Below are 14,086 nucleotides of genomic sequence, written 5' to 3' on the forward strand. Positions count from 1 at the left end.
TTCCACCGGATTTTCTTCAATTATTTTCAGTCCATCTTTGGGAGTTCTCACGAGATAAGAAGATGAATTGGAATTGCTATCAGGGAGAAACCAAATATTCTGAGAAAATATCCCTTTGTCTGGCACTGTAACAATAAAGATTTATAGCACCACACATAAATTGTAACTTGATATATGTTTTCGGAAAAAAATACCACATCAACTTCCGAGAAGCTCTGCTGATCATATCGAGTTTCGCCAGAATGCTAAGTCTCCGTCGTATTTTGACATTTATTTCTTTGCGTAAATGCTTAAATAAACTCAGAAATACGTCGTGTTTGGACTTGTTCTTTTTGAAATTTCGCGCACATTACTAATATTTCAATTCAATAAAGGTGTAACATCAATTGACGAAAGTCATTCTTAGACACCTTTTGTGCTAATAGATGACTCATGCAGCGGTTGACCTCCACAGAAATGGGGAACTTCGAAGCTGGTAGGGAAAAAAAAGGTCAGTGGGGGAGAAAAGGGAGGGCCCGAAACACTTTTCTATTGTTCTCGTGTAACTTGGTATTTTTTCGAAGCTAAGGTCTTCGTAATATGATACCTGGGCGAGCTGTGGCCTTTTTTTATTTCGAAGAAGAGGAAAGCTTCAGAGGAGGGGCTAGTGCTGAATGGAGAGGGATACCTTATCTTGGGAAATGCGCTAATGTAAGTATCCCACGGTACTCACACAGCAGTTGACCTCCAGAAATGGGGAACTTCGAAGCAGGTAGCCAGAAAAAGGTCAGTGGGCGAGAAAAGGGGGGAGGGCATGAAACACGTTTTTATTGTTCTCGTAACTCAATATTTTTTCGAAGCAGGGGTCTTCGTAATGCGATCCCTGCGCGAGCTGGGACCTTTTGTTTGATTTCGGAGAAGAGGAAAGCTTCAGAGTGGGTGAGGCGAGTGCTGAATGGAGGGGGATAGCGGATCATGGGAAATGCCCTAAGGTTGCTATCCCACGGCACTGAGGTTCTCCTGGTGGGGGGAATCGGGGATTTTCGGATATTTTCACCCGACCATTTTCGGTTCCCCTCGTCGAACTCTTTTCACCGCTAAAATCCACGAATTTGATGTAATTCGTCAACTTGCGTAAAACGGCGCTGCGAGCACTAAATGACTACAGTTCTCTACATTTTTCCGAGTCAACTACCAACGACGTGTGTGCGACAGTGTATGACGCGAAATTCAAAGTATTCGAGGCGGTACTTTTCGCATAACTATTCGAAACCTCGAATATCGAATACTTTCTAGAATTCGAGGTATTCGAGTATTCGCGGATACTATTCGCACATCTCTAAATAATACCATATTATGACAGGAACAACAGACAGGGTATCCACAAATTTTGTCTGGGCATTTTACATAACTTTCCAGACAAAAATTTGACACAAAAATGTGTTTGGTACTTTCACAAATGGAATTCAAGCCAGCAGAAAAAAATAAGAATTCTATCCTTCTTCCACCTCAGCACTTTTGATTTTCGAGGAAAGTGAAGACTGGATTCAGCAACCTCAAAGACATTTTCATGAAAATTCATCAATATTGTTCAATATTTAGAGTTCTGTTCATCTTTAAGTGATTTTAAACCTCTGATTTACCATCACTACCACAATCGCTAACGAGTGCGTCATTCCTCGAACTCCAGCCCAGCCTATCTTACCGTAAGTGGTGCATGGAAGGAAAGAATAATAAGCCAGCAGGTATCATACCCTAGAGCTGGCAGACAAAATGAGAATGCTGGTGTGAAGGCTTTCACATGGTGTGGCATAATGAATGGCATTATCTTCTGGGGTTTCCAAATGCATCTGTTATTAATAGTGGCAACAGTTTTGCCTATGTTACTGCAGGTGCGTTCAGGTCAAAGTGGTGGTGATCCGGGTAACCATATACATGTAGGCCCATCATCTTGGTTCCGTTCGGCACCAAATTTCTTCAGCCCTTTTGATTGGCTGGCATGTTTAAACAGCCTCTTCCCCGCCAGCCAATCAACAGGATTGAATACATTTGGCAACAAACAGGTCCAAGACGATGGGCCTATTTACACGAACTAGCCGCATCATCACACTTCAACCTGAAGACACCTGCTGGAATACAGGCGTAACTGTTGTCACTACATATAAACAAAAAACATAGTTGGAAACCCCAGAAGATGCTGCCGTTCAAAATGAAAAATGCTTTCAATTTTTCCAGGATTAGCCAAAAAATTTCAGGACTTTACATGACTTTATTTTCCCCTAATTTTTCAGGACTTTCTAGGTTTTCCAGGGTTGTGTGGGAACTCAAAACAGAGAACCATGCAGAAATTAGAAGAAAATAGACATGGCTTACCCAAAAAACAAACCCCACCACAGCAGGCACTATCAGAGCTGTAGTGTAGTGGCCCAGCCATGCAAAATACATGGCTATCTTCACTCCAAAGTAATCACATATTGAATCTACAAAGAGAGAAAGAGTTGAAGAGAAGGAAGAACAAGATGCAGGGCTGTACTTAAAGGCAGATATGACACAAATAATTTGAAAAAAAAAAATTAAGAAAGTCACGAGAATGGCAATGACATATATTTACAACCGAATCAAATACATGCTATAATATGATCAGACATCAAAATTTACACATATGCTGACATTTTTAAATAGCTTTGGATTGAGTGAATATGCACGAGAATAATGGATTTAGATAGGCCAAGCAAATAACTAGAGATCGGATACTGATGTAATGTGATTCCACTATGAATGAGGTACGAACTTGTGAAAATACTTCATTAAAAAATTACGTCCCAGCAAATTATTACATCACCTTCTATATTTCAAGTTTAGCCTTGACTGCAAACAATGTCATGTTTACCATTCTCATTATCAGAAAAATCAATAATTAAATTAGGCAAAGCTGTATTATTCAAATGTATCACATTGAATGGCTTCAAAACAGCCATCAGATAGGTCATGAAATAGCCAAGCAGGACTTAATTCTGTGGTTTTAAGATGAGAATCCATGTGCATAATTTATGTCATTGTACCCAGGTATACTAAAAATGCTTCTTTTTATAAGCAAATTCCCACCCCATACCTATCTTTTATACATGGAGTATTTATTTCTTATATGTACATAAATGCTACCATTGAGGTCACATGGCTCATGGCTTGGGTAACCATCAATTCCAGAATGAAAATATCTTCACAAAACTTTGGAGAGAATACATTATTTTATTAAAAGCAAATGTGACCAATAGTTCTAGGCTTAGCATGAATGCATAAAAAATGTATTTTTTTCCAAACTCGGGAAAACCTGGTGGTTCTCATAACCTTTAAAAGAAGAATAAGTTTTAGCTAGTGCCAAAGGAAAAGAGACCATGAGATTTTTACATAAACCTCAACTATTAGAACAAAAAATCTCCATTTAAGACTAAACCCTGGAATGGATGAGGTAATTTGTTAACCCTATTCCACTCCATGAAGGTGAGGTTAAAACATTTCCTTTCATGAGGGCATTTGCATCAACGATATATAATAAGGGCTTCAATGAGTTTCAAATCTTTGCTTGATAAACCATAATATGTAACAGCTAGAACTTGAAATGGATCATAAACCGCACTTATTGTGACTTGATTCACTTGACCAAAGATAGATTTCCGCAAAAATAAATATTTAAGGGGTTAGCAGACAATCAACACCTTCATGTTGAATATTCAAATGAAAAGAAAGCTATAAATAGCCAATGTAAACTTTTATCACCAGAAATATACTTCATCAAGAGAGGAATATTGACAAAAAACTCATCACTACTGTAGCAAAAAATTAATTATTACTCTTTAAAACATGGATATGACTAAAACAATGGATCATCCAAATTTAAAATAAAGATAGATTAACGAATCATTTAGTGAAAGTAGTGAAATATATTGAATATCAAAAGAAATTATAGCTATTTAACAAATAAATGTTAGTATTCCATTACAAATTACACACTCCATTAAATTGCTCAACTTTGAGAGAAGAAATTTGGGTTGATCTTCATAAAAAGCATAAAAATTCAAAAAAATTTTATAGTTCACTTTGATTTTTATATTACCTTGAATACCTTAATTATAGTAAAGCAGTAAAATAATTAGGTGCCAAATAAGGGGGTAAAACACATTAAGATCTGCTCCAGGAAATACAGCCCTTGAAAGATCATAGAGCACACAAAGATTTCATACTTAAGGAATAATAGGAGAGAGTGATAGTCCATGTTAATGTCTGAGGGTGCATGAGTAAAGATGATTTGATTCCCATTCAAAGCATGCACATAAACACCAGTTACACATGGAAGTGATAATCAAAATAAAAAACATCTAACATCAAACCTAATAACTGAGAAAAGATTCTGCACAGATATGAGTGAAATGGCCATTTTCCAGACTTTAACGGAAAGAGAATACGCTTTTCCACTGTTCCTTGACATTCTGATAGATAATAACCCACAAACTGGTAGCAGGCATAACTTTGACCCTCACAAAAGCACATCTCATTAATTGCTATTACTGTACACAATGATGGTGCTAGTAACAGCCACTTTAGGTAGTAACCGACTTCCAAAAAGGATACTCTCAAAAGAATTAACCATAATACTATCACTCATACACTGAAAACAGCAAATGGAATTTCTATGGGTATTTCACTACCAGAAATTCTACTCTCAAGCCATTATCTACACAATGATGTAGCCCTTTTTTGTACAGCCGGAACAAATTTCATCATTATCCTTTCACCTGATTTAAAAAAATGCTCCTATAAAACAAAAAATAAGAGTTCCTAAATACCAATACATAGATCTCCAAATGAGTTGCCCATGCCTAAAAGAATTGGAGTATTATCTCGACTACTTCCACTAAAATTAGTTGGCACAAAAATATAATTTTACTAATTGCAATACACAATGCCAAAACAGCATAGTTAAAAAGGTTTGTAGTAACTGAATTTCCTAAATAATGACTTCAATTTCTAGACTTTTTATGGAAACAAACTAGGTAGCTGAAGTTAATTCAAGTCACCTAAACAATAAAGTTTGAGTAGCCAAGGTGAAATCAACAACCCAATGCTTCATAAGGAGACCAAGAACCTAAGAAAAGAGGCTAAATAGTTCGGCCCCGAGAAAAACGAACAGAATTCTTTTCCACTGAATCCAAAATGAAAGTCCAAGCTCTTATTTGACTTCAAAATATTTAACAAGGATTACATAATAAATACTATTTTTACAGCATTGGCCAAATTTCAATCAACTTTGGGGCATACTAGTCATATTTAAAGTTCCCCGACTCTGGATGTGACGTCACTTGTCCAACTTTTGGCGAATTTCACGACCAAAAAAGTTCAGAGGCACATTGTAACAGCCACGAAAGAGAGATGGTAATTATATAAGAGCCCATTACAGGGATAATTTACAAAGTTTAAGCCTGAATCACACGATCATTTTTTCCATTCCTCTGTATGATAACTACAGTGATAGGTTTTCGGATGGACCGAGTTAGTAATGAGGAAGTCCTTAGAAGAGTAGGAGAAAAGAGAAGCCTAATGGAAGCCTTAATGAGAAGACGAAACTACCTTTTAGGCCACATCTTGAAACATGATAGCCTGATGAGGACAATCGTCGAGGGACAAGATTCTGGGACTCGACCCACCATTTTATGAATCATACGTTCATTCCCACCATCCCATTTTCCATAGCTTATTCCGTCACTTTGCATATTTACAACGATCATTAAATTAAAAGCCAAGCATGGCATTGCAATCACTGCTATAGGTCATGCGTTCTGATTGGCTGAAGGACGTTGCCAGTGATATTCAGTGATGCACAGTGGCGTAGCAAGGAGGTGTTGGGGGGTCCGAACCCCCACCGAAGTACAGAAACAATTACAATACTTCATTTAAGAAAACAAAATATTGAAAAATCATGGATTTACAAAACATTTATTTGATAAATGAAGTTATTTCAATTATGAAGAGTGTTAAAATTCATTAAAAACCGTCCACGTAGTAACCTGTTTTTTATTTTCCCCCTGATTTTGGCCACCCCCCCTCAAATGAAATTCCTGGCTACCCTACAGGTGACGCGCTGAGTGATATAAAAATGGATGGGATTCCCATCCCTTGAGACACTATGAAAAATGTTTACGCAAAACGGTCATTTTTTCTGCTGCCATTGGAGCGATTGCTGGATCAGCCCCTCCAAAGGATACAAAAAACTATGGTGTTATTCAGGCTTTACTGGATCAATAAAGCTTACACGTCTTCTAAAAAGTTAAAACTGAACTTTAATAATTTATACAAGAGAATTAATTCCATCGTGGAATAAAACACTCCAATGGCCGTAACAGGGGACCTCGTCACAGGTATAAACAAAACACTGTGTGGTATGCTGGAACGGGAAGATTCGCAGCAGTGACCAACCCCAGCCTCTCAACCGGAAACCCTTCACTAACACTCGTTCAACAGTGTAGAAACCTTCGCGAGGGTCAGAGATGGGCAGTATCGAAAATACTTGTATCTGAAATATGTATTTTCGATACTTTTGTAGTTTGTAATTTGTATCGGAAATACATTTTCTGAGAGTATTTTGTAACGAAAATATATCTGAAGAGTAGTTTGTATTTTTAAAATACATTCAAAATCAAAATACATTAATGTTTTCGTGGATTAGTAGAAAGAGCGTGCGACGAGATGGCAGGGATCCCGAATGAGCCAGTATTAGCCTGCCATCTATGGGACAATAAATTGCCCCTTCATTTACTTCTGTAACACCCGTAGGCGCTTATATACTTGCAAAACGTAGTCGCGTGTGGAGTATTTTGCGAAACGAAGTTGTGCATTGAGTAATTTGTGGAGGGGACTTGTAGAATCTGACGCTGTTCCCAATGGAGCAGGAGACATTTTTCTCCATTTTATCTAAGACATTTCGCCATGGATAATGGTCAAAATGCCAGTTTCCTATAGATACGTTGCAAGAATGTTTGAGCCTCTCATTCTAAAATTAGTTCATATTTGAATTTATTTTAATTTTTTATTAGGTAAGAACTTCGGTGAAGGCATGTATTTCGTATTTTAATAGAGTATTTTGAAATTATATTTGTATTTAGTATCGAAAATACAATTTTTAGAAGTAATTTGTATTTTGTATCTAAAATACATTTGACAAGTATTTTGTCCATCTCTGGCGAGGGTTTTGGGGTACCTCGCTTAGGCTGCTTCCGTCGAATCCAATCACTCGCTTAACTCCAAAGGAACCTTCGCGAGGGTTTTGGGGGGCCTCGCTAAGGTTGCTTCAGTTAAGTAAACACACACACACAACACTTACTCCGTGGGTCATACTCCAGGAGAATTTACTCGAAAATGAGCGATGGAACTGCCACCTGGACCGGAGAAGCGTACCGGTTTCGGAATCCAAGATTCCCTTCTCAACGCAACTGAGGTTTAAACTTCACTTCAACAAGGTTGAGTGATGAAAAACAATAAGCCAGGAAAAAGTTAAAGTATGACAAGTGGAGTGGGAGGGACACCTAAGCATGAAAAGGAACTCTGTGACGTAACAGTAACCAGCTCACAATGAGACCAAAGATCATCACAGGCACAGTGGAACCTCAGTTGTACATCCCTCCAAATTGAAAGACAAAATGATTTACAAATCTAGATAATTGAGGCCTATTTACCATAATTTAAACAAAACTCAAATGACAATCAACATAATTCCATTTCAAGATGTTTGGGGCGTAGAAATAAATTAACACATATTACTTTGAATAAACATAGTTTTCATGCTCCTTTGGCATAAATTCAGAAAATAATATCATTGTCAATCACTTTTTGGTAAAATAGATATATTTTACCCTGAATCGATAAATGAAAATCAATAAAATAAAATTATTGGGTTTAATTAAAATATTAGTTTGGGGTGCTTAAAATAATCCTTGAATGAAGACTGATGTGCTGAAAAGAGACTTGAAACAGTTCATTAAAGGCCTGCTGTCAGCAGATTAGCAGCTTCGTACAATCAAGAGTGACATATTCTGGGCAAACTAACTTTCATCCAACCACCAAGACAGTCAAACAGCTGAAGGTTATTTAACTGAGGCTCCACTGCAATGGGCAGTTAAGGAAAATCATTGGCCCACGTGGTCAAAGACATGAATAAGTAAATGATCACTCACCTAATGGCTGTTTTTCAAAAAAGGCTCGAACCCATGATTTCTGGAGCTTTTCCAATGCTGGAGGCTCATGAAGAGGAAATACCTGAGATATAATGCCAACAGATAGGCATTTTGGAACTAGAAAAGAATATATTAATTAAATATTTGAAATATATCAATAAACGAAAAATATTGAAAAGCACACTTCTTAAATATTTTTGGTGTATAAACATAAATTCAATCATATGGTCACAAATCAATCAGATGTTATCATTGGATACTTTGTACAGTCTTCAATTGGTTGCGATTAATTTCTATACCATTATGTACAGGTAAAAAACTGTACATAATATCTTTGAGTAAAGGTTTACATAGGTAGTGGAAAAAGGTGGTGAAAGCTATAATAATTTGTATATCCATCTACAATACTGTTAATGATGATATCATATTTGCTGAGACCGATAGCAACATTAGGAGTGCCTATTCAGTAAAATTGAAGGAATTCCTTCACATGAAAGGTATTTGGAATTTTAATTTCAACCATAGGGAAAAATTAAACATAGCTTTCGTTCTAACAATGAATAATGAGAAGGTGATATAAACACCAAATTTCACAAGATACCTACTCTCAATTTTTAATTTGCTCTAGCTGGAATTACCTTCTTTCAGATCTTGCAATGAACTCTTAGCACATTATATCATGCACTCATAAATCAGGTGGGTTCTTCACTCTGTCTAACATTGAGTTAAACTTCTCATCAATTCAAAAACATGTCTGTAATCGGGTCAGAAATACACTACAAGCAATGGAAGAAGCAGAGCCAACTGAAAGTGAAGGGAGACAGACGGCAACAACAAATATTTCTCGGATATATTGAATGAAAAAACTGAATGTGTCACAGTAAAAATTACTAACTGCTGACCATGACCCTTATTTACTCATGACCACATCCATACAAAACCATTCAATAATAATCTGATAGTAATAATAATGGATAATAAGAGTAAAAGATGTTCTATCAACATTTTAAAAACTTTCTAATCATAAATAAAAGTAACCACAAATTGTAATGCAATGAAAACATGATTTACGTAATAAAAAACCAAGAATAATCGACAATATGTAGTTAATAGTCAAAAACAATAAAACCAAAAGAGCACATGATGGAAATATTTCACAGCAAAAGATGACACCATGAGCACCTAAAAAATTAAAATACTATTGATTTTAAACACAAACCGCATGGCATAGATACAAATTTCCTCTCTCAATTTTGCAGTGTTTTTGGCTAAGCCATAACTAGACAAATGCACTTTAATAGTTTTTGTCACAGCCACAAAAAAGTACTCATTACTAAGGGAGTTTGGAGAAATACCTGAGTGTTATAACCTACACCACGTGTACAAGTCAATTGGAATGAACCTAAGTTCAGCACTTGCTGAATATCATTCTATTTTTTAATGCTCTAAGCTTAAATTATGTATCTCTAATAAAAACTATACACTCATCTATTTTCTTTCATATTCATGCATAACGGAGTGGGGCTTTTGTAGAGTTGCTCCTGATATCAAATTGCAATATGGTCACAGCATTAATAATATGTAATAATCTCCCTGCTGGTCACTTTTTCCGAGGGATTCCCTTAGAAAAATTCATAAGCAACAGCCACAAACAAGTGTAACACTGAAACCACAGAAAAATTGCTTTGAAAGAGATCATGAATGGAATCTATTCAGAATGTCATAAAGGCTATTCCCTCAATTAGGATAGATAATCTAAGACTCCACGCATCTTGAAAGCATGTTTAAAAATTGAAATATGATTGCAAGACAATCTCCGTTCAAACTCAATTGAAATCTGGGCAGATATGAAGCCGATTCACAATGTTTGTATCAAGGGAGATCAAGTTTGTTCCAAGATAACAGCCAATTCAAGAGTTCATGGAGATAGGAATTAAACTCAAGAATGGGAGAAAAATGTTCTTTTCTATCATGCAGATGAAGGTTTCTACCGAGTAAATCCGGAAATTCAAATAAATATCTCTTTCAAAAGAGTTACAGACAGATTCAAGGCCAACCTCTCCGTCCATTGATATGGCATATAGTTATTAAACTTCACCCAAAATTATGCCTAGCTTACTTTCTAAGTTTGAAACAACTCTTCTTGGTGGAAAAAAGGGAGCTGACTAAAGGTCACAGCAATGGACGGGATCCAGCTATAACAGTTTCTAGGACACTGGGTAATGGAGGGAGTTCTTGCCACAGAAATAACGTCAATTGATGTGGTCAGCACAGAATGTGTTTATGAGAACAAAAGAGTTCAATTTAGTTCAAGACAAGTTCGTTTCATGACAGTTTGTATCCAGATTTAACAGATTTCGAATCTCTACATAAATTATGACAATACATTTCATTACAATTGTGATTTAAAGCCATAAGAATGTAATAATCACTTCCTATGCAGATGTCAACTTCCCTTACCGTTTATGAATTCACTCAGTTAAAATTTGCTCTGATAATATGTATCTGGACTAAATTCATGAATGAAATATGAATGTATACACACATTGGATGACACTTCCTAAGAGATCACTCGGTAAATATTAATAGAACTCCAAGGAACAATTATCTTCAAAACATGGTCGGTGAGTATGAATAATTCAGCGATGAAATATGCAAGTGATCCCATGAGACAAAGTTATTCCAGGTATTTTCCAATATGTACAGGTTCCATACAAGTTGCACACAACTAGAGAATTCATGTTAAAAGTTAGAACCATACCAGCCTACATTCTCATACTACTTCAACTTCCAGAGACAGAGGGAATTTGAATGGTTCTCATAATTTTCCACTATACTAGAGAAAAACCATCATTAAATATAAAATACAGCTGCAAGAGAAGATTTAGATACTTACTAATGGACTGTCCTGCAATGAGGCGAAGGTTGCCAACTTCATCGCCTTCAACAGCCCGCAAGGAATGTAAAACATGTAGAACTATATACTGCCTTTCTTGAGAAGAAAAGAATGTGTTTTCATTTTCCATGCCTTCAAAGCATGCTGCTTCAGTCAAAACAAATTCCTTCAGTCCTCCCCCAAACTCATTTCTCACTCTTTTTGGGAGATGAATTTCCTCAGCCACCTTGAGAAGCCTAAAATTGATTGTAAATAAATAAATAAGACCTTAGACAGAAGTCGTCATACGGTTATTATACACGTGACTTCACAGCCTTTAACAATAAAACTTTTAATACTTTTAGGAAAGCTGAAATGAGTGGCCATATCGTCAACTTCAAATCCAAACATTTCAGAGCTGTGTGGTTTCACATTTCAAATTAATTATCCACCAATATTTTCCACGACTCCATGAAAATCGATCATTCAAAATCGGACCATCACAACAGTAGCACTTGATTACTCTTCATACAAGACGCTGGACAAAATAAACAATCTTTATATGGCGAAAGAGGAAGTACTTACACATTATACGGAGCTGTTATGTAGAAACCATAACAATCGGACGATGCGTGGTGCCTGACGTGTACGACAAGACCGGATGCACCAACTTTTAAACGGGAAATAAGCCACATAAGGGTAGAATCATCGACACCCGGGGGAAATGTGAGCACAACATCTGAATCCTGAAACGAAAACAAGAATAAACAACTTTCACACCGAACTCAATTCAAATCAATTTCAACACGCTAAATCTTATTATTTAAAATGTAGGCAATATTCCGAAATTAAAAATGTTTATTACATGGAAACATAACAGCCGTCAACTGCTTGAATACAAACGGAAAAATTAATTTTAACACAAAAAGTTTTTTAAGTCGCACACGGGCCGGTCAATTTAAAATGTATTTCCCTCCCCTTTCCCAACACGCATGAAAATCGCACAACGATATGCTCACGCACTTTGAAATAACGAGGAATCACTCCAATGTTAAAAACTAGACCGGTGCCCAAAAGTTGTGATTTAACAAGAAAAGGTAACGAGTCCTTCATGGGCAGAGAACATTAAAATCACAGCGCCCAAGCTGAACTTACCTGCGTAGGAACTGATTGCAACCATAATCGACGAGAAGTCATGAAGTGTCCCGAACAGGGTATTTTACGTCTTAAGAGTCTAGAGGCTGTAAACAGTATACAGAAAAAGGTTCCTTATAAGACACTATTGATTCAAATTTACGACGTTTATCAGTCATAATATTCACCTGCAGACAGTGTGTGCTTTACTTGCGTAAAAGCCTTCCTATGGCGTAAGTTAGTTTCTCCCTCCGTACTTCCGAGACTCTCTTGTGTTTCATCTTGCTGACTGTCACATGTATCCATCACTAGTTTTTAAATTAAATGCACTACGGCTAAAGAGCCTCTATATTGTCAAAGCGTACACACACCCCCTTCAGCACTTCTCATTTCCTCTGCGTATTTCCAACATGCGCCAGTAGGGAGCACTCAAATCGAAGAAGAGCGAAACACAAGCGTTATGAACCTCGGCACAACTTTCAAATAAGGCTGGCGTGCGTTGAATAACGAATAAATTGTTTATAAAGGCGTAAAATTATAATATTGAGGCAATCAGGGTTATTAACACTTGGCTATCTTGACGCTGCTTTTACATGCGCCATGATATTTTGGAGAAATTTCTTACGAACGTCAAATCCTCCGTTTACTTTCATATTTAAAGCTCGTGATCGCAGAGCTCCTCGCGTATGGATTGATGTAATGAGTTAAAACTATTTTCTGCACACAATAAAGCTCTTTTATATTTTCAGCAAGAATATAATTTCAAACAAAGGCAAAAAATATAAGACTTCAAGAAAATTTCAGCAAGGAATAGAAAAGCATCGGTATTCGCTTACTAATAAGAATTATTGAATAGCTGGGCACTATAGTTTCATACCTGGTTTTCAATTTGATCTAATTAATCGCTTTTATGAGAGAAAATTATAGTTCATTTATTTCTGAAGCGCCGGCAATTAGCATTAATATTCGCGGCAAATGCATATGCAGTACCAAAGTGCCCAATTACGTAACATTCTAACGTTTAATTCTACTTTTTTTAAATAAAAATAGGGAGAAAAACTTGTCTGTATAGGCTGAAGTGTCAGACAGAGGGGAGAACAAACTTGCAAAATAACTTAATTAAGCAATGGTCCTTGGAAAAATATCGAAGAGAAATAAGAAGTTGTTTGCAGTTTATCAATACTTCTGAAAAGCAGAAACTAACACTTTTAGTAATCTATTTACACTTTTCTAAACTGCCTTTCTGCCAGTTGTTATTATTCCCTTCAAATACTTTCTCAACGTATTTGGATACATTTCACGATGATAAAATGTATATTATATTCCCTTGAACACCTTGAATATATTTTACAATTCTCTATCTAAGAGTACATTTTAATTTTTCTAAAAATACACAGCTTATTTTGGAGATTTCACATCCTTCCATTTATGAACATGATGCAGCACCTATTCACATCCTATTTTTCAAACACTAACTCATTTCCACCTAGAAAACTTTTTGCTTGTGATTGTGAGGATATTTTTGGTACGTTGTTCCTATGGTCGTCCGCAGCGATCCTTTGAAATATTTTGGTGGTGCATCAACTTGTTTCTTCCGAATGACCCGTAGCTACAATAAGTGGTAACTATAGCAGTGGTGCCATGGCGCGGGAACGCGACGGAACGGCGCGGCGTACCGGCAATGGTTATCAAAAATATAAAACGTTCAATGGTATCAGGCTCAACTATGAGGAAGTTGATATTCACAAATGAAAAGACGACTTCGTTGACTTCTACTGATTTATTTTCTTGGTAAGTGCGGCGTTAACGAAGTCGTCTTTTTACTTGTGAAAAAAAGATAATGATCAAATAACACTTTTTATCAATTTTGCTG

The 14,086-nt window shown here is 36.4% G+C and overlaps 1 protein-coding gene across 1 annotated transcript in view; it reads right to left on the minus strand.

The window, feature by feature from the left end:
• Positions 1-12,604, minus strand: part of LOC124165387 (anoctamin-8) — a 43,463-nt gene extending 30,859 nt beyond the window's left edge. The window contains exons 1-6 of the mRNA XM_046542780.1: positions 12,402-12,604; positions 12,235-12,320; positions 11,665-11,825; positions 11,101-11,336; positions 8,205-8,321; positions 2,353-2,459 (exon numbers count right to left, since the gene is read on the minus strand). Coding sequence (XP_046398736.1) covers positions 2,353-2,459; positions 8,205-8,321; positions 11,101-11,336; positions 11,665-11,825; positions 12,235-12,320; positions 12,402-12,519 — 825 coding nt within the window. The 5' untranslated portion in view covers positions 12,520-12,604. The remainder of the gene's footprint in view (positions 1-2,352; positions 2,460-8,204; positions 8,322-11,100; positions 11,337-11,664; positions 11,826-12,234; positions 12,321-12,401) is intronic.
• Positions 12,605-14,086: the final 1,482 nt, after the last annotated feature.

Source organism: Ischnura elegans, chromosome 9 (assembly GCF_921293095.1).
Source record: "Ischnura elegans chromosome 9, ioIscEleg1.1, whole genome shotgun sequence".
NCBI lineage: Eukaryota > Metazoa > Arthropoda > Insecta > Odonata > Coenagrionidae > Ischnura > Ischnura elegans.